The 27635-nt window shown below is 39.3% G+C and overlaps 1 protein-coding gene across 20 annotated transcripts in view; it reads left to right on the top strand.

Moving 5' to 3' along the window:
- RAI14 (retinoic acid induced 14) overlaps positions 1-27635 on the top strand; it is a 179539-nt gene that overhangs the window by 25265 nt on the left and 126639 nt on the right. For all 20 annotated transcript variants that reach the window (XM_072605864.1, XM_072605860.1, XM_072605856.1 and 17 more), the window contains one exon: positions 19325-19406. In XM_072605864.1, the coding sequence (XP_072461965.1) occupies positions 19371-19406 (36 nt within the window). In that variant the 5' untranslated portion in view covers positions 19325-19370. The remainder of the gene's footprint in view (positions 1-19324; positions 19407-27635) is intronic.

The following is a 27635-nucleotide window of genomic DNA, read 5'->3' as shown; positions in this document are numbered from 1 at the left end:
CTCCAATGTCTTTAGTAGGAATGGATGTTGTATTTTGTCAAAAGCTTTTTCTGCATCTATTGAGATAATCATGTGGTTTTTGTTAGCTTTGTTGTTGATGTGATCAATAATGCTAATAGTTTTCCTAATATTGAACCAGCCCTGTAATCCTGGTATGAATCCTACCTGATCATAATGTATTAATCTCGTGATAAGATGCTGTATTCGTTTTGCTAAAATCTTATTTAAAATTTTTGCATCTATATTCATTAGGAAAATTGGTCTATAATTTTCTTTCTCTGTTTTGTCTCTTCCTGGTTTGGGTATCAAAACCATATTTGTATCATAGAAAGAATTTGGGAGGACTCCTTCTTCCCCGATTTTCAAAAATAGTGTATGTAGTATTGGAATTAACTGTTCTTTAAATGTTTGATAGAATTCACTTGTGAATCCATCTGGCCCTGGAGATTTTTTCCTAGGGAGTTCATTGATGGCTTGTTCAATTTCTTTTTCTGAGATGGGGTTGTTTAAGTATTCAACTTCCTCTTCTGTTAATCTGGGCAATTTGTATTTTTTAAAATATTCATCCATCTCATTTAGATTATCGAATTTGTGGGCATAAAGTTGGGCAAAGTAGTTTCTAATTATTGTTTTAATTTCCTCCTCATTGGAGGTGAGTTCACCCCTTTCATTTTTAATATTAGCAATTTGGTTTTCTTCTTTCTTTTTTTAAATCAGATTGACCAAAGGTTTATCAGTTTTATTAGTTTTTTCATAAAACCAACTATTGGTTTTATTTATTAATTCAATAGTTTTCTTAATTTCAATTTTATTAATCTCTCCTTTGGTTTTCATTATTTCTAATTTGGTATTTACTTGGGGATTTTCAGTTTGTTCTTTTCCTAGCTTTTTCAACTGCAAGCCCAAGTCATTGATCTCCTCTTTCTCTATTTTATTTATGTAAGCATTCAAAGATATAAAACTTCCCCTAATAACTGCTTTTGCAGTATCCCATAAGTTTTGGTATGTTGTCTCACTATTGTCATTCTCTTGAATGAAATTGTTGATTGTTTCTATGATTTCTTCTTTAACCCAACCCTTCTTTAGAATTAGATTGTTTAGTTTCCAATTGATTTTTGGTTTCTCTTTCCATGGCCTTTTATTACATGTAATTTTTAATGCATTATGATCTGAAAAAGATGCATTGATTATCTCTACCTTTCTGCACTGGATTGTGAGATTTTTATGTCCTAGTACATGGTCAATTTTTGTAAATGTTCCACGTACCGCTGAGAAAAAGGTATATTCCTTTCTATTCCCATTTAATTTTCTCCAAAGATCTATCATATCTACCTTATCCAGAGTTTTATTTACCTCCTTAACCTCTTTCTTGTTTATTTTGAGGTTGGATTTATCGAGTTCAGAGAGGGGGAGGTTGAGGTCCCCCACTAGTATAGTTTTGCTATCAATTTCTTCCTTCAACTCCCCCAACCTCTCCTCTAAGAATCTGGATGCTATACCACTTGGAGCATACATGTTTAGTAATGATATTGCTTCATTGTCTATGGTGCCTTTTAGCAGGATATAGTTTCCATCCTTATCCCTTTTGATTAGATCTATTTCTGCTTTCGCTTTGTCTGAGATTAGGATTGCTACTCCTGCCTTTCTTACATGAGCTGAAGCACAATATATTCTGCTCCATCCTTTGACCTTTATCCTATGTGTATCCCCCCGTTTCAAATGTGTTTCTTGTAAGCAGCATATTGTTGGATTATGGCTTTTAATCCATTCTGCTATCCGTCTCCGTTTTATGGGAGAGTTCATTCCATTCACATTCACAGTTATGATTACAATCTGTGTATTTCCCTCCAACCTCTTTCCCACCATTTGTGCTTTTTGCTCTCCCGTCTCCCTTCCCCTCCTCAATAGTATTCACTTTTCTCCCCCTCCTCCTGCAGCCTTCCCCTCCTTCTTTTAGCCCCCCTCCCTTTTACTCCCCTTTACTCTTATTGCTTCTTTCCTCCCTTTTAGCCACCCTCCTCTTTCTTCCCCCTTCCCCTCCTACTACCTATAGAGCTAGTTAGGATTATCTACTTAAGATTATTGTTCCCTCCTTTGAACAAATCAGATGAGAGTACCTCTCAAACAATGCTCATCTCCCTCCCTTCCTTCCCTCTACTATAGTTTTGTACTTCTTCCTGTGATATAATTTGCCATTTTCTGCTTCCCCCTTTCCACACCTCCTATTACATTCCCTTCTCATACTTAAATCATATTTTTGACATGACATCATTTACTTTATGCCCGTTCCCTCTACATATATCCCTTTTATCATAATAGCTGCACAGTTCTCAAGATTAACAGGTATCATCTTCCCTTATAGGGAGGTAAACAGTTTGCCCTAATTGAGTAGCAAGTTTTTGTTTTTGTTTTTTCTCCTCTGTTTACCTTTTTATGATTCTCTGGAGACCTGCATTTGAAGATCAAATTGTCTATTGAGTTCTGGTGTTTTGGTCAGGAAGCTCTGGAAATCCCTTATTTCGTTGAATGACTTTCTCCTTGCCTGAAATGTTATGCTGAACTTTGCTGGGTAGTTGATCCTTGGTTGAAGTCCCAACTCCTTTGCCTTACGGAATATTGGGTTCCAGTTCTTTCGATCTTTTAATGTAGAAGCTGCAAGGTCCTGTGTGATCCTGACTGTGTGTCCTTGATATTTGAATTGTTTCTTTCTGGCTGCTTGTAGTATTTTCTCCTTCATTTGATAGCTCTGGAATTTGGCAACTACATTTCTTGGGGTTTTGAGTTTGGGATCCCTTTTGGGAGGGGAACGGTGGATTCTTTCGATGACTATTTTGCCCTCTGAGTCTAGTACTTCTGGGCAGTTTTCCTTGATGATTTCCTGGAAGATGTTGTCCAGACTCTTTTCTTCATCATGGGTTTCTGGCAGGCCAATAATTCTTAAATTTTCTCTCCTGGATCTGTTTTCCAGGTCAGTTGTTTTTCCAATTAAATATTTTACATTTTCTTCTATCTTTTCATTCTTTAGATTTTGTTTGACTGATTCTTGTTGCCTCATTGAGTCATTAGTTTCTACTTGCCCAATTCTAATCTTCATCGTATTGTTTTCTTCCGTTAGCTTTTGCATTTCCTTTTCCATCTGACCAATTTTTCCCTTTAAGGAGCTATTTTCTCCATTTAATTTTTGTATTTCTTTTTCCATTCGACCAATTTTCCCAGTTAGGTTTTGGGTTTCCTTTTCCATCTGTTCAATTTTCCCAATTAGGTTTTGGGTTTCCTTTTCCATTTGATTAACTCTTCCTTTTAGGGAGTTATTCTCTCCAGTTAATTTTTGAACTTCCTTTTCTATTTCTTCAATTTTTTTTTTCAGTGATGTTCTCATCAGTGAATTCTTTTTTTATAATTTTAAAATCATTGGCCAGTTTTTCTTTTATATCCTTCTTCAGACGTTCCAGGTAATCTAGTTGTGCTTGCGAGAAATTCATAGTCCCATCTAAGGTTTCAGATGGAAGTACAGTCTCAGCTCTGACCTCTTTGGTGTTTGTGTTTTGGTCCTTATCCCCATAGAAAGATTCTATGGTTTTTTCACTTTTGGTCTGCTTTTTCCGATTCATGATGTTGGCTGAGTGTTGTAGCTTTTGGTTCTTTCAGTCAGAAGGTACAGATCTTTTAAGTTGGGCTGCTGTGTGTCTAGGCTGAAAGCAGGCTTTTTTTTTTTGTTTCCCAAATCAACCCTGGGGTTAGCTTGTTAGGTGTGTGGGAGGGGTGGTCTGGTCTCAGGAGATCTCCTCAGCTGACCTGAGGCAAAGGCAAGGTCAGGGGATGGTGATCCCAGCTTCCCTATTGTCTTCCCTTTTCCCCTGGAGGGCTGGGGCACACCTAGAAGTTAATGCGTGTTTCCGCCCCTCCTGGGGCTTGTCTCCCGGCTCTGAGGCTTGCCTGGGTCTCAGTGCGAATTTTCTCTGCCCTGGGTCATCTGTCCCTCCAGATCGCCTCCGCCACAGTAGGAAGAATCCCCCCTTGCCACTTTTCCAGCCTCTGGTGTTGTGAGACCACCCGCCCCCTTCTACTGTTCCCGCTGATCCAGGATTAATCTGGGGAGGAATTTTATGGTTCCCTCATGGTCATCAGGGGGGAGGAGAGAGCACTTACTGATCACTCCGCCATCCCAACTCCTGGAAGTTCAAGTAGCTGACCCACCGAAGTCCAGTCTTCAGGCTGAAGGTTTTAAGGGCTGCTGCGCTGATATCTGGCGCTCAGCGGCTCTCACCGGCTTGGTTTGGCCTGTCTCCTGCTCCGCTGGTCTCGCCCGCCACTCTCGGGCTTCTCAGGTCCCTTCAGCCCTGCTGCGCTGACTGCGCTGCACTGTGTTCTGGGGGCTTACCCCTGTGGAACAGATCCTTCCCGTGGACCTTCCAGTCCAACCTGGGCTCCGAATCTGTCAAAGTCCGTCACCCACTGGATTCTATACCTCCAAAGTCTGGTCAGACTCTCCCCCCAGAGATATCCAGAGGAGTTTTTCCAGGAGCTTGGGTGAGTCGTTGCTTTCACTTCGCCATCTTGGCTCCGCCCCAGCCTGATACAGCAAAGGAATATATTGCAGTCGTGAGAGTGAGGAAGAAGAGGTGAGGATCAGTTGTGCTTAGGCCATGTCTGAATCTTTTTGACCCCATTTGGGTTTTCTTGCCAGAAATACTGGAGTGGTTTGATATTTCCTTCTCCAGCTCATTTGACAGATGAGGAAACTGAGGCCAACAGGGTTAAGGGACTTTACCAGGGTCACACAGCTAGTAAGTGTCTGAGGCTAGATTTGATCTCAGGAAGGTGCATTTTCTTGACTCTAGGGCTGGTGTTCTACCCATTATATCACTTAGTGCCCATCACTTCCTGCCAATAAGTTTTACCAGGACCTCACAGGTTATTAATTCCACCTAACGTCTATATTGCAAGATAATTATTTATTAACATTTGTAAGACGTATCTGAATGGTACCATCCTGGGACATAAAACCTAATATTCCTGCTGTCCTTTCAATAAAGAAATACTTCCCCTAATTGGTCCCTGACCTGTTTACAGGTCCTCTTGTGACTAAAGCCAGAGGGTTACTGGGATCTGGAAGAAAGCTAAGACAGATAGCCACGCGAGGACGCATTGGTGTCCATTGCCTTCAATCCCATCACCCTCTTCTCTCTTCTGAGTCCGAATCCTAATCTTTCTTCAAGGTCCTACTCTCCTGTGAGGCCTTTCCTGAGCTTCCAATCCCCAGGTGATCCTTGTAGAAACCTAAAATTTTAGAACTTGAAGAGATCATAGAGTACAAAACTAAGGCCCAGAGTAGTTAGGCACAACTTACTGAAAGTTTTGGGGGTAGTGGCGTATAATGGAGAAAGAACCAAGCTTGGAATTGGGAAAGCAGGGTTGGACTGCTGTTGGTAATGATGACTAGCTAACTATGTGACCTTGGGCAAATCCCTGAACCTTTCAAAGCTTCATTTTCCCCACAAGGAAAATGAAGAAAGTAATTCTTGCCCTTAACAAGATGTATGGTCAGAATTAAATGAGAACAGATGTGTAAGGTTCTTTGTAACTATAAAGCAATTTATGATGGCACCTTGGTGGTGTAGTAGCTGTAAGTGGCAAAGGAGAAACTACAATCAGATCCCTCAGTCTTGACCCTCAGTGTACTGTATACCTCTACCAGGTTGCCTATTCTGTTTTCTCTGAAATCTTACAGCATTTATTCTGAACTCCTTCATTTAATAAATGGTTATACTCAACAATCAATAGTATTAAGCATCTGCTATGTGGTAGGCTCTGTGTTTTGCACTGGGGATACAAAAAGGCCCTGTCCTCAAGGAGATTACAATCTAATAGGAGAGACAACAAGCAAACAAACATATACAAAGCAAACTATTTGCGGATAAATAGGAAATAATAAAAGAGGAAAGGCACTGGAATTAAGAGGGGTTAGGGAAGGCTTCCTGTAAAAGGTAGGATTTTAGTTGGAACTGGAGCAGAGGTGGGAGAGCATTCTAGGCATGGGAACGGCCAGAAAAAGTACAGAGCTAAGAGATGGAGTGCCTTGTTCTTACAACAGTTTGTACGCCACGCCGATGTTACAAGATCAAAGAATACAGATCTGGGAGTAAGGTACAAGAAGACTGGAAAGTTAGGAAAGGGCTGGGTTATAAAGGATTTTGAATGTCCAGCAGAACATTTTGTATTTGATCCTAGAAACAATAGAGAGTCACTGGATTTTATTGGCTAGGGGGAGGGTGATATGGTCAGAGCTGCACTTTGAGAAAATCACTTTGGTGACTGAATGAATAGAGGATGAATTGGAGTGGGGAGAGATTTGAGGCATGCAGACCCACCAACAGCCTATTGCAGTAGTCCACTCATAAGGTGCTGAGGGCCTGCTCTAGGGTAGTGTCAGAGAAGAGAAGGGGGCTTATACAGGAGATAGTGCAGAGGTGTGATTGACAGGCCTTGGGGACCGATTGGATGGGGAAGTGTGGGGGAAATAGTTCAGGATGACTCTTATTTTGTGAGCCTGAAGACTGGGAGGGTGGTGGTGTTCTCTACCTTAATCAAGAAGGGGATAAGGGAGGGTTAGGGAGAAAGATGATGAGTTCTGTTTTGAACATACTGATTTTAGGATGTCTATTGGGTATCCAATTTTGAGATGTCTGAAAGGCGGTTGGAGACGCAAGATTGGAGTTTTGCCAAGAAGTTGGGGCCACATTTGTAGATATGAGAATCATCCGCTTAGACATGGTAATTAAATCCTTGGGACCTGATGAAATCTCTAAGTGAAGTAGTATAGAGAAGGGAGAGAAGAGGGATACTCTGGGTTGAGGGTGTGATCTCAAAGAAGAAGATCCAGCAAAGGAGACTATGAAGGAGTTTTTATTTTTTTCACATCTGAATTGATAGCTTTTGTTTTTACATTACCTCGATTTCTGCATATATCCATTTCCCCCTCCCCAACCTGGACATCTTTTGTAACAAAACATTTTAAAAGGCAGACCTTGACAGAGTCTGATAAAATAAACAGTATACCACACCCATTACCCTCCCTCTGTCCCTCTCAGACTTCTGCAAAGACACAAGGCAGGTGACTTTTCCTCAAGGACAATCTTTCAATAAGCTCTTATTAAATTTTTATCATGTACTTTCTTTGAGGTGCTGCAGTTACAAAGACAAGAATTAAGGCATTCTTATTCTCAAGAAATTTATATTCTATGGAGGGAGACCATATGTGTATGTAGAAGTAAATACAAAAGAAATACAAGGTAATGGGGGGGAGGGCTGGAGCTCCGGTAGCTTAATTAGGGAAGATTTCTTGTAAAAAGTAGTTATTGAATTGAGCTGTGGGGGAAATAAGTAAATAATGGGGAGGTAAGCAGATACACTCCTTGTCTTGGTTTTGAATTATGTGAGTTTTTAACTCTGCAACTAGATTGTAACCTCCTTGGGGGCAGAGTCAGTTGATATCTTTGTTGAGTTTTTTCTTTGTCTCTTATCATCCCAATACCTTATATACACTGTAGCCTCAAGTATTTGTCTGTTGGTTGATGAATTACTAAGAATTTTGACAGTCTGTCTTAAGTGAGGAGCGAGAGTAAATGCTATAAAAACAGCTCTGGAGATTAACTCTAGTCTCCTCTAAGTCCTCTATGTTCGAAAGAGTGAAATAATTCATAAACCAGGTCTTTCTCCAACCAGGGAAGCAGAGAATCCAGGCAGCTATCCAGCTAGATAATCAGGTGACTTGCTGGGACAAAATTTTTTCAGTTCTATGCTATCCAATTAGAAGTTGTTTCAGGGGGGGCCATAGTATTTATAAGTTGAGCTTCTTCATTAGGTTAAGAAAATAAATTTTCTTTATATAGCTTATAAGAAAACCCTACTGTCTCTACTGCAGAGATTATTATTTGGGGGATGTACGGCAGTTGAAGAACAAATAGAAGATTATAGCAAGTCTATGGTCTAGTCCTCCACTTGGGTGTTGGCACAGTATCTTTTTTTACCTCTGTAAACTCAACTCCCCTGATGTCTCTTGCACATTAGTATTCTGGTGTGACAGAGGGGGCCTTAGCCAATTCCTGATGAAATATAATGGGGGGATTAGCTATGGGGCATTGTAATTTCCTTTGATCGTCTAATCCTAATGTAATTCAGTGGAAGATTTTTTCTTCGGTTTGTTTTGTTTTTCTTCTTTTGTGTAATGTCTTAGTCATTGCTTGTGCTTTTTTTGAATCTCAGTATAATATTGTAATTTGGAATATGTGCATATTTATAGCCACCATCTGTGCTGCATCCATGATTGAATTTTGCCCCTTTTGACCATGTTTCCTTTGCCTGTTACTTTGGGAGGAATTTAGCGTGAAGAAGAAATGGTCTTCCCCCACCTGTTCCCCTTACTCTTGGTCTAGAAGTTAACCTTAAATTTGAATTGGATGGCCATACTGTTGGAAATTCAGAATGAATACTTTAAAAACCAGTTTGTTGTATCTAGCAGTACTGTTTCTCCATAGCTTTTATGCTAAAATATGGAAACAGCAGAGTGATTTTGTTGTGCCCTCTCCTTCCAATTTCTGTCCCCTTCCCCCCTTTGATGATGTGATACTTATGGGCACTGAGGACAGCACTTAATTTCTCTAGAGTCTTGGAAAGCTCTTTGAGTACAATGAACACGTGAGAATTATGTGGTTAGTTACTTGTCACCCTCTGAGATCTAATGACATAGGAATTCACATCTCTTAAACTGCTCTTGCCCAGCCTTCATTTAGAACTTTAGAGTTTCAACTTTTAATCCACTAGCTCCTTAGGAGAGAGGTAGGAATGTAGCATTTAGATCTGGGAGGCAGTTGGATATAATTGAATCTAATCCCCCTCATTTTACAAAATTAAGAAACTGGGCATCAGAGAGATGACACTTGACTCTCCAAAGTCATACTTTATTCTGACTGACCCCATATTCAAGGTTCTTGTCATTCTCTTAGAACTGAAAAACCTTGAATTTTTCTCACTCAAAATGGGGGGCAGGGGATCCCTGTAAATTCCAATTAAATTTGGTAACCACCATCAAGAAGTTTCCAGGGGAACATATGGAGAAATTTAGATCACCTCACTGGCTAAACATGGATGTGATTGTCACTAATCCCCAGCCACCATTGATATGGAGCCCCTTGGAAGATAACCTCCAACTATTGCACCCTGACAGGTTTTTCATAAGCTTTGGTCCTTAATATTAAGTGGTTATAGAACAGAAGACTTGTTCTAAATCCAGCAGATGGTAAAAATCTGTTTTTGTCCATGGTGATTCTAAAGTGTTTCGTAGAAGCTTTTTTGCCACATAATAGTACAAACTTTCACACATTCACACCTGGGTACCCTAATAAAACCATCAGAAGTGAAACTATAGTTATTCTTTCTACATCTCCATTTCACTATATTGTGGGTTGGCATAAGAAATTAAATGAGAATTTTGGGGGAGTTTTGTGGGAGCCAAAAACAACACGTGACAGCCAGTAGACAATACAGAAGAGGTTTAGAAATTCTGAAATGCGTAAAGTATATGAACAGTATTGTATAATATCAACATATTTTATCTTTTATCACCATAATAGTTGGTTAGTGGGCAAGAGCTGGATGACGATAGGAAGAGAACCAGGAGAAAGCAGTGTCACAAAATCCTGTGAAGAAAGAAGAGGTTTTCATAGAGATTTAGGATTCCAACTTTTTTCATAGAGATTTAGGATTTATAGAGAATCATATCATAGAGAACAGGATGATGGACAGTGTCAAAGGCTCAGAGGGGTCAATAATGTTGTTCGTCTGTTGAGAGGATCAGTGGCATCACAAAGGTGTTGTCTTGACTTTCGAGTGAATTGTAGCCTCAAAGTCATCAGCCTCATTCCTTCAGTCATCCAAGTCCAGTGACAAGACATAAAGATGATGGGGATGGCCCAGGATGCAGGATTAAGGATTGAGGATTAAGAAAAGGCAGATTTGGTAAATAAGAGATCATGAGTAACTTTGGAGAGAACATTTTTGGTTGAATGAAGTCAAAAGCCCAGTTCCAGAAAGTTCAGAAGAGACTAAAAGGATAGGAAGTGGAGGTATAAATTGTAGATAATCTTCACAGAGTTTAGCCATGAAAGGGAGAAGCATAGGATGATAGCCAGTGAGGCTGGATCAACGGAGACTGAAGATAGTCAAGAGAATGGGAATGACAGAGGGGACAATCTGCTGAGTTGATTGATCCCTTTTCATTTTCTCTTCACTAGCCAGTTGTCTCCTAGTATGAAGGAATGAGTTGAGGAAACACCCCATGCACAACTTGTTGAAGAAGGAATAAAAGTGGCCTGGAAGCTGGTAGATAATAGCTATCAACTACTGGGTGATAAATATAGATTGAATGAATCTTCCCTAAAAGGAGAGCTTGCTGAGTATTGGGGAGAGGGAGTGCCTGGAAGTGGCAGTAGGAGAAAGGAGTATTAGTATCTGTCATTGGAGGAGAGGGTATGGATGAAAGCATAACAAGTACTGGAAAAGATGGCAGAGAAGCTGTGTCGTCAGCAGGGCCCCAGGTCTCAGTGAGCCTTAAACATCTTAAATTAAATGTGTCAAAAACAAAGCTCATCATCTTTTTTAAATTTTATTTTTTAATTTTTAAAAATATCTTATTTTTCCAAATTACATGTAAAAGCAATTTTTAACATTTGTTTTTAAATTTTTTGAATTTCAAATTCTGTCCCTCCCTCCCTCTCCACCCCCTTCCCTGAGATAGTAAGCATTTTGATTTAGGTTATACATGCGTAATCATGTAAAACATATTTCCATAATTCATTGTTTTTTCCCCTCCTGTCCCTTCCCCTTCCTATTACTGAAGAGAACCATACCAGCTTCTTACTTATTCCCTCAGGCTCACAACCTAGGAGTCATTCTAGATTCCTCATTATCTCTCACTTCCCATATCCAAGGAAGGATTGGAATAGGGAGATATTTGAGGTGGGCTCCAGGCATGAGGTGATGAGGGTCTGCATTAGCAGTGGTAATGGCAGAAGAAAGAAGGGGGCTTAAATGAGAGATATTGCAAAGGTGAAATTGATTAACTGATTAAGTGCACGAAGATGGAGGGAGTGAGAAAGGAAATGGTTTAAGATGGAAGTAAATTTGTCACCTACAGAGCAGGCAGAACCTAGTCTAAAGGATGGTTGCTTTAAAGTAGGTTGTTGGGGAATATTTGGGGGGGAATAAGGGAGCAGTCGGTGGGGGCTTGGGGAATGAAATATGGTCTTTGAACGAAGACTGGCTATGTTTCAGAATCACTGGTTTGATAAAGGTCTGGTGAAAGATCTTAGTTAATTGTCAAGGAATTAGTTCAGGTGGGTTTTCCTTGTCCCTAGGCATTTAGCCTGGGTTACATGTACTGGAATAAAAGGGGAAGGGGGGGACAGCACCCAGGAAGCTGGAGAGGGTAGTAGGAGACAGAAGCAAAGGCTGGCCCAGGGAACCTGGGAGACCTGTTCTTGCCTTTTTTTTTTTTTTTTTTGGATAGGCATTGATGTCAATAAGACATGAAGTAAAGGCTAGAAGTAGACTAGAGACTGACTGAGGAAAACAAATTTGATTTATTGGCTGCTGAGGCTGTATCCTAATAAGCAGATATATTTTGACAGAAAAATTTGATGTGACATTCAGAAAACAAAAGCTTCCGTTTTATTGACAGTTAGATTAATCATTAATGACTTGTTCGGGGACATTATATAGGTCATGTATCTTGGGGCATTTTAATCTACTAAATCCCAAATAGAATTTTAAACTTAAAAAAAAATTCTCTCTGACCATTTCTTAGTTGTGGAGCTATTTAGCCTGCAGTCCTTTCTAAGTCATCTTGTTGTCCCTTGTATTTATTTATTTTTTATTATCTTGAAATATAAGATATGGAATTATCAAGAAGTTATGTTTTTAAATGTGAGATGAACCAGTGTGTTCCAGAATGATACTCATCTTGCAGTTAAGGGTAATCATCTGCCTGACTACATTAACTTAATTCTCTTGAGAAGATTTTGGAATCACTTACTATATTTACTTATCACACGACGATAAGAGTTTGTCAGCTCTCCTCCCATTCTCAGAATAATGCCAATTTTCAACCTTCTCAAAACCAACAAATACAACCCTCCCCAGCTATCAAACGCCAAACAAACTGCCTAAGAATTGATAATGACAACGACAATGACAGTAAATAATGACCATGATAAACGTGGCTGCCTTACGTATAGACTCTGGTCTCACAATGGAAAAGTATGTTCACATTACATTTGATTTTTCTAATAAGACCATGAGGATTTAGATGATGAACTACAAATACAGTTAGGACCACTAAGAAGCTAACCCTAACTCTTGATTATCTAGGAAACAATTACAAACTGGTTGATTATTCAGATGTTTCCTACTTTTGCTTCCTATTCCATCTTATTGTGTGGATTTCAGCTGGTCTTCTTTGGGCTTGCTCTTCCACAAGAAGGTGCCCATGAGGAAGAGGTGAATTTTTTTTTTTAATTTCAGTGTTCCACAATCACTACCATACAACCTAGATTTTTTCTTTTTCTCCTTTCCCCTTCTTCTTTCCCACCTCTTCCCTCCCTCCCCAAGACGGCATACAATTTTATATAGCTTCTACACATACATTCCTATTGAATACATTTTCACCATAGTCATGTTGTAAGGAGTGGGAGAAATCATATAACAAACCAAAATGTGTTACAAAAGAAAATGATCTGGGTCAAAGGGTATGCACATTTTTGTAGCTCTTTGGGCATAGTACCAAATTGCTCTCCAGAATAGTTGGATCAGCTCACAGCTCCACCAACAGTGAATTAGTGTTTCAACTCTCCCACATCTTCTCCAACATTTATCATCTTCCTGTTTTGTCATGGTAGCCAATCTGATAGGTGTGATGTGGTATTTCAGAGTTGTTTTCATTTGTATCTTTCTAATCAATAGTGATTTAGAGCATTTTTTCATATGACTATAGATATCTCTAATTTCTTCCTCTGAAAACTGCCTATTCATATCCTTTGACCATTTATCAATTGGGGAATGACTTGTATTCTTATACATTTGACTCAGTTCTCTGTATATTTTAGAAATGAGGCCTTTATCACAGATACTAGTTGCAAAAACTCTTTCCCAGTTTTATGCTTCCATCCTAATCTTGGTTGCATTGGGTTTGGTTGTGCAAAAACTTTTCAGTTTCATGTAATCCAAATTATCCATTTTGCACTTCATAATGCTTTCTATCTGGAAGAGAAGAAATTTAATCCAAGGAAGCTTTTATACTTGTTAGCTCAGATAAAAAGTTCAAATGTAACAAAATTGTATACATCTCCTTTCCTCTGTTTTGTTCTATACTATAGTGTATCAGCATGAGCACAGAAAATGACCATCCTGTAGATTAGCTCAGCTTGAACTTGTTCCCTGAAGCAAACAGGTTACTCTGATCATTCTTTGGCAGCACCTAGAGATGGTGATGGGGGGTGGAGACTGGGGAGTGTGTGTTTGTGGGGGAGGGGTGTTCACAGCCGTACACTGGTGCCAGAGAGCTGACCCAAGAGTCAGGAAGAACTAAGTTGAAGTCTTGCCTTTGCCTGGCAGTGATTGTGTGATCTTGGAAGGGGCAGTTTTATTTCACTTATTAGAAAGCCATACAAACTTTTCACCATGGAACACTCTTAAAAGTGTTTTTTTTTAATGTAGAATACAAAGATAGGTGCCTTGGAATCTTCTGTCCCCTCTGTCTTATTGATAGAGTGGCAAGACAGAATTTTGGGAAGTAAGCTATTTAGAGCCCACTGAGAAAGCTGCAGAGTACATACACTGCAAGATATTGTGGTGTTCAGTGTGTAAGGGGGTGTGGTTTGTTTCTTTTTTTAAAATATTGTTTAATCATTCGGGATCCATGCCTTCTCACCTCCCATGTAGTTAATAAGAACAACTTTCTGTATTGTCCATGTCCAAATTAGCCGCATTCTACATTTTGAGTCCATTTTACCTTTCTATGAGAAAGTTGGTGATGTATCTCATCATTAATCTTATGAAATCATGGTTAATGATCATGTTGATAAAAGTTCAACACAATAGTATTCCACTATATTTTGATGCCATAACTTGTTTATCCAGTCCCCAATTTATGGGTGCCCTCTCATTCCCATTCTTTGTCATCTCCAAAAGAGCTATAAGTATTTTTGTATTTCCTTAGAATTCTTTTTGCTCAGGACAAATCCCTCCCTTATATACTCTTCCTCTGATTCTCCATTTCTGTTTTCCCCTTTCTCTCCTATTTCCCTGTTGAGTAAAATGCATTTCTGTGCCCACCTGTGTGTGGGACACACACGTGTTCTTCCTTCTTTTGGCCAGTTCAGATGACGATGAGGTTTAAGTGTGGTTGTTTCCTTTACCCCTTCCTTATTTGTATAGAAGTCTACCTGGGCACTCTGATTATTTGAGATAATTTTCCTTAGCCCATCTTTCCCTACCTGTCCGGTGTGTTTTCCTTCTCCTTTCTCCTGCTATTTTTAAAAAAGATTATCATGACATAACAGCCACTTTAAAGATCTGTCTGTTTGACCTCCCTCATTGAACCCTGATGATGATAGGGTTCTGAGGTCTTCATGTATCACCTCCCTATAATTAAATGTAAGCAGTTTGTCCTCATTTCTTCTTTATTATTATTCATTCATGTTTACCTTTTTATGCTTCTCTTAACTCCTGTGTTTGAACTTCAAAGTTTCTGTGTCGCTCTAGCCTTTTTATCAGGAACTCCTCTATATCATGTAAGATTCACCTCCCCCTCCCCTTTACTTAGTTTTGCTTGGTTGTTATTTTTGGCTATAAGTCCATTTCTTTTGACTTCTGGAATATGATATTCCAGGTTCTCCACTCCTTCAGAGTGGTGACTATTAAATCATATGTAATCCTGACTGTGGCTCCTCAGTACTTAAATTCTTTTTTTATGATTGCTTACAATATTTTTTTCTTGAATCTAGAAGCTCTGGATTTTGGCTTCAATGTTCCTTAGAGTATTCATTTTGGGTTTTCTTTTAGAAGATGACCAGTTGATTATTTATTTCTCCTTTGCCCTCTGATTCTAATAGCTCTGGGCAATTTTCTTTTAAGGTTTCTTGAAATGTGTTGTCAGGACTCTTTTGGGAGGATCTGTTTTTCAGGTCACTTGTTTATTCTGTGAGATATACCTTACATGTTCTTCTGTTTTTCAGCCTTTTGACTTTTCATATTTCTAGTTGCTTCATGGAAGTGTTGGCTTCTATTTGGTCCTTTCTAATTTTCAGGGGATTGTTTGGGCAAGGTTTTGCTACCTCCTGTGCATTAATTCCTTTTAGAATTCTTTCTTCTATGACTCTCATTTATTTTTCAATTTTTTTCAAGTATTCTCATTCAATTTATAGAAAACGTTTTAAAAAGTCTTTTAACTCGTGCTTCAGCTCTTCCAGTAATTTTAATTGAGTTTGTGGCTAGGCTGTGTTTTTCACTTGTAGATATTTTGGAGTCATACTCTTCTTCTTTGTGTGTTGAGTGTTCTGCCACCAGAATAACTCATTATTTGCCCCCATTTTTCCAGCCTCCTTTCTGATTTTGAACTTAATGTCTGGGCTGGGCTTTGCCACTCTTCTAAAGGGAAGATCTGGGCTGCTTGTACTACTGCTTTCTTGGAGTATTCAGTGTTGAGTTATTCCAGGATCTCAAAGACAAGCTGGGAACCTTTCAGTGCTCCCACTGAGGTCTGATCCAGGGCAAAATCTGATTGTTGCCCCCCTGATTTGAGCTCTGTAAGTTTCAGGACCTGGATTTGAATCTGTGCAAAAGTAGGAAATGGGTTCAGCCCTTATCAGCTGGCTGTAAAGCTCTATTTGAGAGCTCCTTTTTGGTCTTGGTTTCTTGTTCTGGTTATTTCTCTGCACACTGGACCAGTGGCTGAAAGTAAGAGTCATTTCTGAGCCTAGTTAGTGTCTGAGCCACACCACTGCTGCTGCTGGCTTCTGAACCTCCTCCTTTCTCCGTACACAGCCCACAGTCTCCCAATCCAGGAATATACTCCCTGCTTAGGTCCTCTTGTCCCTCTGCCCTGGATCTGTCACCAGGAATGGGGTAGTCCTCAACAAAGCTACCAGTTGACATCAGTCTCCAACTGCAGTGTCCTAGGATGAATCCAGGACCCCTTCTTTCTCTAGTACATAGCCTCTTCAGGCATGCTGCTGGTCTGACCTTGTCCCCAGTGTCCGTTAACCGCCCTGTCTTTCTCTTGAAGCTGAACTGGGCTAGACAATGAATTCACAGTGAATTTCACAATGAATTTCAGGATTTGAGTTAGTGTGTTTTCTTGATCTGTTTGGAGAGAAGTTTGTAGAGGGGAATTCACCACACTGTTTCCTAATATTTGACATATTGGGTCTGCCTCCCAAATGTTTGTTTCTTTCATTCTTTTATATTATTTGTTAAATGCAGATCTTGTTATAAGAATGGTGCTATAATGGAAACAAAGGCTGTATAATGAAATTAAGTTATAGTGAGGGGGTCATCTTTTGACTTCCACACTGAGATCACAGCTGTAAAGCAGCTTATCTATTTCTTCCATATCCCAGATCATCAATATTGCTCAGGTTTTTGGGTGGTGGAAAGAAGACTTTAGTCTGACCTTAGAAGTAATTTTTAAAGGAGTTACTTATTAGCCAGAGTAAACATTTGATTGATACAGTTCTGAGCTGGAGTCCTGGGAGATACTGCGCCGGAAAGGACTGTGAGAGTCATCTATTCTAATCCCCTTATTTTGTAGTTGAGGAAACTGAGGTCCAGAGAGGTGAAACAGTTTACCTTTGGTCACACAGGCAGAAAACATCAAAAGCTGCATTTGAATCCATATGTTCTGATTGCAGAGCCAATGGATGCTAAATGCTGAACCATGGCTGTTTTCACTTATTATAGGTAGAGTTGACTTTTCCTGTTTACAAAAACTCATGTACTCTCCAAATAACTTGGTATTGTAATTAATCTCCATTCAAACTTTTACAGTTCTTTTAGGAAATGAATTGTGGGTTTGCCGTATCTTCTGAATGAGCTCCAAAATTAGGTGTCATTCTTGACTTCGCCACTCTCTCTCATCCTGTTCCTCCATAGCCATTCAATCAGCTGCCAAGTCCTGTCATTTCTGCCTTTGCAACATTTTTTGGATATGCAGCCTTCTTTACTCTGAGCCTGCCACCACCCTGGGGAGGCCCTATCCCTTCATACCTGGATTATTGAAATATCCAGGTGATTGGTCTCCCTGCCTCAAGCCTTTCCTCAGTCCAACCCATTCTTAAATTTCAAATTGATCTTCCTAAAGTGTAGGTCTGATCTCGTCACCACTCTACTGAGTAAACTCCAGTGGCTCTTCAGTATTTCCAGGATCAAATTCAAAATCCTCTGTTTGGCTTTAAAAGCCCTTCATAACCTGACCCCTTCCAGTCTTCTTACATCTTACTCCCCTCCGTGGACTGTGCAGTCCACTGACACTGCCCTTTTGGCTCTTCCTCCAACATCATACTCTTGACTCTGGGCATTTTCACGGGCTGTTTCCCCATAGAGAGAATTTACTTCCTCCTCATCTTTGTCACCAGACTCTCCTGGCTTCCTTCAGTTCCTTCTGAAGTTTCACTGACAAGAACCCTTTCCCAGCCCCCCTTATTGCTAGTGTCTTGCTTTTGAGATTACTTCCAATTTGTCCCATATATATCCTGTTTGTATCTAGCTGTTTTCATGTTGTCATCCTGCCCTTCAACTGGAGCTCTTTGAAGTCAGTGACAATGTTTGCCTTTTTTTGCGTCCCCACTTAGCCTCGTGCTTGTTTGGCACATAGTAAGTGGTTAATAAAATACTTGTTGACTTGACTTGACTTGAAAACAGTATGGCACAGTGGGATTGGGAGGAGGGAGAAGGCGGTGAGGTAAAGTGTACCAGCTCTTCATTGATTACATATTGCTTTTTTCCCCTCCTAATTACACTGTATAGTAGGAAAGCTCGAATTCACACAGAATCAGATTGGGAAAAAATGGAATCTGGAATACAAACTTCTTTTCTCCTTTAAAAGAAATTGAACCGCTTAATTCTAGCACTAAGAGTGTGAAGGGCTAGTTCTATGAATGGGAATAATAATTTGCAAAAAAAAGTTTTCTTGATATTTTATTCCCTGTTTCTTTGTATATACTCAATAACATATATTTTTATACTTGTTTAAGTTCCTACTGTACTTGTTTCTGTTTTAGAAAACAGCGGGGAGTCTCTTTACACAGGCTAGAATCTGACCTTAAGATTCACTGAAGCTTTGTACAGTGTTGACCTGTGAATGTGTTGTGCAGGGATATCTCCCTAAAGTCATACTTTTAGGTAGCATTGTGCCTTAGATCAGAAGGCAGCTAGGTGGGTCAGTGTTACTGTTCGACCTTCATTCTCAAAGAGGACCATGACATCTGCGAGGTGATGCCATGCCATGCAAGTGAATTTGATTTAAGTGAGGGAGAGCTGTGCAAAGTCACAAGCCTCACTTTCTCCTCCAGAGCCATCTGGGCCCAGTGGCAAGATACAGATCCGGACAAATGCCCAGGATGCAGTGGTAGACCTTGGGCTTTTTACGCTAAGGTCTTTACCAGGTCTCGGTTTGACTGAGGCAACACCCATTCAGTGATAAGGCTAGGTAGGAAATGAAGCAAAGAATGGCTGCCTTTTTTACGTAGTAAAAAAAAAAAAGTCAACTTAGGATGGGAAAACCCTCAGGGTTGGGTCAGTGTATAGAGTGTTGGATCAGGAATCAGGAAGACCTGAAGTCAAATCTTGCCTCAGACTTTTATTTAGCTGTGTGTTGCCAGGCAAAGTCAATTAGCTTCTCAATCTCATTTTCCTCATCTATAAAAATGGAGATAGTAATAGTACCTACCTCACAGGGCTGTTGTAATAATCAATCAGATAACATGTAAACATTTTTTTAACTTAGAGTACTATATAAATGCCAGCTGTTATTCTGACTGAACAGAGTTTTACTTAAGTGTTTGAATGACTGGGGGATACTAGTGATCTTTAAAATTTAAGTAGTGTTAGGATCTACAGGGATTAGGTCTAGGTGATAATGTGAAAGTGGAATTTCCCAGCATGGGAAAGAGACAGAGGCAGAGAGGAATATGTCGTCTGACCTGGGGAAAGTACAGATGGTGTTTATTTGGAATCTTAGAAACTTACGTTTTTCCTTTCTCTTTTTGCTTAGGTGTTGAAAAATTTCTTCTTGCTTTGGAAGGCTGAATGGGCTAAACATGAAGAGCTTGAAAGCAAAGTTCAGGAAGAATGATGTAAGTACCCTATGACTCACGGTCTGGCTGTTCAGTCTCTGTTAGCTTGTACTGTAAGACTAGTGCTTCACTCCCACCTTGATAAGGCTTTAGGTTAATAACGTCTGGAGAACAGGAGCATTCCACCCATCACCACCACTCCTCAAACCCTCTCAGTGCAAGGTTTGTGAATGGCATGTTGAATTCTTACTGTTTGAGAATGATCTGTAGACCTTATGAGAAAAGGCTGGAAAAGTGCCACTATTAAAAGGAAGAAGAGAAATTGGCAAAAGGTTAAATCTGTCTTATGAAGGGAGCCTTTTTTAAAGAGAAAGCTGTTTTCGCGGGAATAGACTGATGACTTGAACGTTAGAAATCCGTGATATACTTTTGGCCTTAGCCAGAAAGCTGAAGTTGATTTAATTCCATCAATTTATTATAATTGAACATAATTAAAGATACCAAACACTTCCCTAAGTTTTGCCTGGCACATCTCAGCCCTTCCCCATTGTCCCTTTAAAAAAACAAAAAGGTAGTGGATTGGTCATCCTCCTAATGTGGAGAGAATAGGAAGTGATCATTCTCAGAGAGATTAAAACCAATAACATTTTTGCTAAAGGTCACTTCAGAAATCGGATTCAGAAGTCTCTGTTGGGACTCCCATCTGGCACCATTTGTATCTCTTGGGCAAATTATATTCTAAATGTCTTGAACAGAGCTGTTGGCTAGGAGGGGTCTGTGGAAGGGAATTATATGGAGGCTTTGGCATGAGAGGCTTACTCAGCAGTCTTTTAACTTTATGTAATTAAGGTGATTGTGAACCCTGGATTTTATTGTTTTGCCATGAATTATATTTGACAACTTGGCACAACTGCATTGATGCAATAGGTGGAGATTGTAGTCATTTGTGGCTGATGTGTCCCATGCACACCCTTCTTTGGCAGTAGCCTATCCCCTGAGGCTACATCATGACTTGTAATTTACAGCCCTGATGGATTCTCTGTATGCTGGTTAACCGCAAAGTATCATTTTAATTCTCTAGATGATCTGATTTTCAGGTGTTAAGTGCCCATTGTGTGTGCTCTCTCTCCCCTAGTATGCTTTACCTCATCTGTAATCCATATGACCTCTGCAGAAACTCTACTCTGATACTTGATAGTCCTGTATAACTTTAGTCTCTTGAAGGCTTTGGCCTTGTCATTTTGGGGAAGTCTTTAATAGATTGAAAAGACTTTTGAGAAGGGACCTAGCAATGGACTTTATGCCTTTCATTCAGGGACTTTGAGAGCTTCATCCATGAACTGTTTGGTCACCTCAACTCTCAGGCCATCTAGAAACTTGTAGAGGGGTTGTGATCTGTACATACAATGAAGTCAAGGATGCTTGAAGAATTTTATGTGACATTGCAGTGGAAAGAACACTGGATTTTGAATCTTACCTCTGCTATTCACTGTCTGTGTAACTTCGGGCAAATCAAGTAAATTCTAGACCTTATTTTCCTTATCTGTAAAATGGTGGAGTTAGACTAGGTGACTTCTAAGGTTTCTTCCAGCTCTAAATTTGCTGATCATATACTTGCCTTGATTACTGTAATCACTTAGAAGGAAAACTGTCCACTCCAACAACTATAGAAATACAAATCAACTCTGAGCTCTCTCTACAGTCAAGGAAAACTTAAATTCTGTTAAAGTAAAGCCTGTTGGAGCAAGAGTTTGGGTTCTTCTGTGGTTAAAAATTTTTGAATGGGAGCAGTGATGCGTCCGATGTTGGCATACAATAGTCCCAAAAGAATGCCTTAAGAATTAAATCTGTACCAGTGGCTAACTAAGAGAAACTTCTGAAACTGATGGCAAAAGGTACCACAGTATTCAATAGCTGAAGTTAAAAAGAGAAATTTAAGTGGAGATTTAAGGGGAAAGAGGACAGAAGAAAGGACACAACTGAAGTTAGAAGCTTAATTGGGTGCTTCTGCCCCCAGATTGCTGCCCAAAGCCATACCATCCAACTGCTAAAGAGAGATAGTGGTCATTAAGAAAGTTTTTGTGGTGGTCTGCCAGCTTGTTAGTTGGGCATATGCCAGCCAGCTAGTACAGTGGAACTACAGTGTATGGGTCTTTGGAATTAGATTTGGATGTATGAAACAGGAAAGTATGGTAATCAGGATAATTCAGGGCAGAAAATAAGATGAAAAAGAATTCATTTCAGGGAACAGCCAAGAGTTTACTTTCTTGTTCAGTGTGATAGTTACTTTTAGGGAACTAACTAACTTACCAGCTGTACAATTTTCTTACCTATGTTTGTGTGAGGCAGTTGAAAAATGTTTTAAAGTATAGGTTCTTTGTGTCCTGGAGGGTAAGAAAAGTTCATATCTGTATTTGTGAAGAAGAAACAGCTACCCTGTTTGCTGTGATTCCATTTCAATCAGCCTGTGGCCAGATTGTTAATGATCATGTAGAAATAAATGAGGAGCTTCTACCTTTCTGTGTTAGGACCCATTTGGGCAATCTAGTGAAACTTTGGACCCCATTGCAGAATGTTTTTCAGTTCACAAAACAAAATTCATAGGATTACAAAGGCAACCAACTCTATTGAAATACAGTTATCAGAATATTAATTTTAAAACCCACTTCCCAGATCTCAGGTTAAGAACCTCTGCTATAAAGAGTAAAGATAGACACATGAAAGCCACACACATATACCTTATGGTCATTTTGCTGAGTTAATCTATATGCATTTCCCTGGTATACATTGTTACGTGAACATGTTTATTTGCATGTCGTGTGGTAGTGAATGAGGTAGGCTTTGGGCTCTGTGGTGCAGAATGGATGTTGTTAGAATTTGGAGTCTGATGACAAGGGGCCGTGGCTAAGCAACATTAGGAGCTCTTATTTGAAACTAAGCACTTTGGGGCTTTGTGGATTAATAAACAAACAAACAAATTAAACTTATGTTAGAGTAGAATATCTTTCCTTTTGAAGTAGAGTATCATTCCAAACATATTTTCCAATTTCCTGCCCCCTCAGGATTACCCATTCTGTTATTTTTAGGAGATATTGCGTATCCATGCCTGATATTTGAACAATACTGAATAGTTGTCTGGGTGCTTTTTGTACACTCTGCTAAGGTGGGTTGGACAATTACACAATCCAAACTAGTCAGCATTTATTCAGCTCTTATTTTAAGATATGTTAACCTGGGTTTTTTTGATTTTTAAAGACTGAGGGAGGAGGCACTGAATAAGCAATTATTTAATACCTACTGCGTTCACAGGCTAATTACAAATATCATTTGGTCCTCACAATAACCCTGTGAGATGCCATTATTGTCCCCATTTTTTGTTGATCAGTAGTTTTTCAGTCATATCTGACTCTTAGTGATGCTGCTTGGGTTTTTACTGGAGTGGCTTGCCATTTTCTCCTCCAGATTATCCCCATTTACAGTTGAGGAAACTGAGGCACACAGAAATTAAGTGCCCAGGGTCACGCAGCAAGTATGTGTCTGAGTTCAGATTTGAACTTGGGTCTTCTTGACTCCAGGCCCAGCACCCTATCCACTTTGCCACCTAGCTACCTTCTTTTATCTGCCTAGCTTTGCCCTGATCAGCAACATGGCTTTTACCTGCTCTTTTTCCCTCCCAGAGTAGGTTGATCCTTTTTGATCAAATAAATTTGAAAGCTTAGTGTGGCAATCCTTCCCCAACCCCCTTAATGCCAAACTGAGTACACACACTGATGGTCACAGCCCATTGAAGCTCAAAAGATGCTTTTCCCTTCTACCCAACCTGGAATTACAGGCAACACTGGGCTTGTTAACTTGTTTTAAATATGAGGAAACTGATGCTGATACAGGTTGGGTTACTTGCCCAAGGTTGCACAGCAAGTTTGTGGTAAAGACAATTGGAAATTGGAATTCAGGTGCCCTAATTTAAAGTATTTGTCCTATTATACTATATTTCCATTCATGACAACAAAGCAATGGGTCTTAGCTTAACCTTTTCTTGTGATTCACCTAAGGACACATCTGTTATGGAACCAACATCCTATTCATACATCTTGCAAAAAGGGCATAGGATAGTCATGAAATGAGTGTACTTGCATTGAAAACTTACTTCTAAAAAAAAGAGCGCAGTAATGAGCAGCCATGCAAAGAGTTTGTAATGCATTTCAGTTTGTTTGGAGTGGTGGTGGTACAGAATAAATTTGGACCTTGAGGCGTTTAATACTAAACTTCTTTGGGATATAAGAAATCCTAAAGTGATAAGTAAAGGAATACCATGATAACAGATAAATTGGACTTCATTTGTCAGGTTCTGATTTTTTTTTAAAGTAGAAGCAAAATATGATGAAATTGTCAGCATCCCTGAATCTTTCAGTCAACTTGTATTTATTGATAGCATACCTCAGGCCTTATAAGATATGGAAGGGAAACAAGACTAACTCAGACAACTCAATTGCAGAAAATGAGATTGTGTAGAATGTTCGGATTCCAGAAAGAGCTGCTGAGGCCATTTAATCAAGTTGTACAGTGTGTGGTATAGACTGTAAATGCTATGGGAATTCAGGGAGGGAGGCAGTTTCCTAGGGCAGGAGTCGTCAGGGTACGTCCATGAAGGACATGGGATTTAAGGTGGGACTTGTGGATGACACAAGAAAAGAAAGGATCACCTCGTATCTAAAATAGGTACACTTTTCTGTGAACTGTATGTGAAACACAAACTGGTGATCCTGGAGAAACCCTGGAGATTACCCTTGGCATGGCATTGGAAGTATTTTAAGAGAAGCACTCTACTTTCATTGCAATATTTAAAATGACTGTTTTAGTTTTGGCCTTATAAAAATGAGCAGAAAGTTCTAAATCATAATTATTTAAGCATTTTATGATTATAGTCTGAAAGTGTGCCTTTCTACCTCCCCCTCCCCCTTTTAAATATTTGCAGCAGCTAGTATATGATTCAACATGGAAAATTAGCTGTCATCATCAGAAATGGAGCCAAGAAGGTTGGGATTTCCCTTGGCTAATAAAATGCTCAGACTTCTGGTATTTCTCTGTAAATGCCAAATTTTGTGCCTTGAGGGGTGGAGGTTGGGGATGAGAAATGGGGTTCAGAGAGAGAGCTTTGCAATAAATCTTGAAAAACTGACTCAGACTCAGTTGAGGTGATAGGGTGCTTCAGAGTTTATTTGGTGTGTTTATAATTTTATTAAGGGAGATGGAATTTCTGAATTATGAACCTCTTCACGAAACTAAAGACATTTCTTATTCCATAAAAACATCGGCCAGTACACATTTTTAGGTTACGCGGAAGCCCAAGCTGGTTATTATTTTTCTGAGCAGGGTAGCAGGGAAACCTTTTGGTTAAGGAATTTAATACTAAGAATCTTAATGAATCAGAGAGATTTTACTGCCACAGTCCAAGTTTGCTGACTTTCATGGTGTTCCCTTTTAGGTCTTCCTCTGGCATTTCCTTCAAGACTGATCATTGTTTATCGTTTCTATAAATTCCCAAAGAAAACAAGTACAAAGTAAATCAAGGACAGTGATTCTGGCCATGCCTACTTCACAGCATTTTGTAGGGAAAGCATTTTATAAACTTTGAAGCACTGTGTGGATGGGAGAAGGGATTTCTGAATGCTGGTGTCCCTCATTTTGTGAATAAATGTGTTCAATTCTTTTTTACAAAATAAATTTTGATTAATATCTTTTGTATTTATAGCTACTTTTCCTATTGTTTTCCTCTTTCACCACCACCCCCCCCAAGAGCCATCCCACATAAAGAAAGTTCAGCAAAACTAACCAGAATATGGAAAAATCTCATCATATACAAGATTCCACATCCATGAACCCCATTTCTGTAAAGAAGTATATAAGGGCAGGATATCTTCTCGTTATGTTTTCAGTTTCGGTTATTCACTTATTCTTTCCATGTACATTTTTCTTATTGCTTGAGGTCACTGTGTACATTGTTTTTCTGGTTCTACTTAACTCCCCTTTGTACTGATTCATAAAAGTCTTGCCATGCTTCTCTGTATTTATTGTTTCTTATAGCACAATGATATTCCATTACATTGATGCACCAGAACTCATTTAACCATTCCCCAATAACTGAATGATAGTCCTTTGGAACCACAAAAGGTCTAGCTAATGCTTCTCTTTTTAAATTCATTTTTAGGTTATTTTTCATTTATCAAATTTTTTCTCCCTTTTACTTCTCCCTACCCTTAAAAAAAAACCAAACCCTTGTAATAAAGAATGATAGTCCAGCAAAACAAGTACCCATATTGTCTAAAAATGTGTATCATTCTGCGTATTTAGTCCATCACCTTTCTATTAGGAGGTAGGTAGCATTCTTCATCATTGGTTCTTCGGAAACATGGGAGAAAGTTGGAGGGGAGAAAGGGTGAAGAGGAAAGAAAAAAGAAAAAGAGAGAGGATGATAACTTTTGTGAATTCAGGGAGCTCATACAAGATGGATCCAGTCTACTCTTCCATTAAAGGTACACTGGGGAACACGAAGAGAAAAGAATAAATAAACACGCAGTCAGTCACCAGCCCTGGTAGAATTTCCTTCTTGTTTCCTTTCTCTGCCTTCATTGAATGATAAATTGATGTTTTTTTCTTGGCATACCAGGCCTCTTAGACACTAGAATAGTTTTTATTGTTTTAATGAAAATGTTTTCAATTTCAAAGGGATGTCTGGAAAAGATGCTTCTCCACATTTTCTTTGGATAAGAGCTTGTAGAAGATCTTGATGTCTAATTCCTCCACTTGTCTTGGATTGCCTAAGTTTCTGGTTGCCTGGGAAGCATTGGGGATCGTTATAATGTGAGAACAGAAAAAATCAGCCCTAAACCAGGAGATGCCTTTGTTGGTATTTGTTTGGACATACATTCCCCAATGCTGAGAGTGTTTTGCTGATGATTTTTTTCACACCCTGGCTGTGTTTTTAGAAAGGGTTTTGTTATCTCTTTTGCAGATCTGTCTCTCCTTGGAAATGGTTCACACTGAAAATCAATCAATCAGCAGGCATTTTTAATTTATTATTTATGTGCTAGGTGCTGTGTGCTTGAGCACTAAAGATACAGAGAAGGAGAAAGAGTGAGGAAAAACCATTCCCCCCCACCCCTGGGGTAGTTCAAAAAAATTTCTATACTTGATTCAGAAACTTTGATTTTTTTTCTTTTCTGCTGATAATTTTTTTCTTTTACATTTTGGCTACCAACATAACTCCCAAACACTTGGGCTGGTGAGCATGATACAGCATGCTGGATTACATTAACTTAAATGATAAGTTTCTTGCTAAATCATCGGATGGGAAAGCTAAGCCATTCAGGGATGCCAGCCAACTGTATTATCAGAACCTTCCTGTTAAAACTCATAATATATTGGGTGGCCTGTGTGTATTATGCTATGTATTTTGCAGAGGCCTCTTTTAAGTATTCTGCTTTCTAGAACTTTCTAGTCTTGAATTTTTTTAGACTTATAGTTACTTTACATAATTTATATCAGCTGTTAAGAACTAGAGATTTGTAGGGCCACAGATTTAGAGATGGAAGGGACTTCGGAGTCCAATTTTCTGAGTCCTTCTTTTACAGTTGAGGAAATTGAGGCCCTGAAAGGTTAAGTGACTTGCCCAAGGTCACACATGTAGAAAGTTTGGGTTTGAATTCAAGTCTTCTGACTCCAAAATCAAACATTTTCTACTCCACTGTGATAACTATGTCTCTCTATTGTTATATCCCACTGACTAATACAGAATTATATAAATAGTAGGTACCTAATAAATGGTTTTGAATTGAAAGTAGAGACTATGTCAGTTTATTTTGGATTTCTTCATAGGTGCAGGCAGGGAAGGAGTTGTTCAGCCCTTTTAGTCATGTCTGATTTTTGGTGACCCCATTTGGGGTTTTCTTGGCAAAGATACTGGAGTGCTTTGCCATGTCCTTCTCCAGCTCATTTTACAGATGAGGAAACTAAGGCAAACAGGGTTAAGTAAATTCCTCAGGATCACATAGCTAATAAGTTTCCAAGGCTAGATTTGAACTCAGGTCTTCTTAACTCCAGGTCCGGTGTTCTATCCACTGAGCCACCTTAGCTGTCCAGGAAAGGAGTAAGTCTAATGAAAGCCTTTATTAATAGAAGGACCAATTGTGTCAAGTGATAGAAGAATTTTAAAATAATTCTTTGTAATTTTACTATAATTTCTGTGCGTGTAAATGTGCTTTTAATACAAGTAATTAAAAGCAAATGTTA

This window comes from Notamacropus eugenii, chromosome 4 (assembly GCF_028372415.1).
Source record: "Notamacropus eugenii isolate mMacEug1 chromosome 4, mMacEug1.pri_v2, whole genome shotgun sequence".
NCBI lineage: Eukaryota > Metazoa > Chordata > Mammalia > Diprotodontia > Macropodidae > Notamacropus > Notamacropus eugenii.
This window is presented reverse-complemented; position numbering and strand designations above follow the sequence as displayed.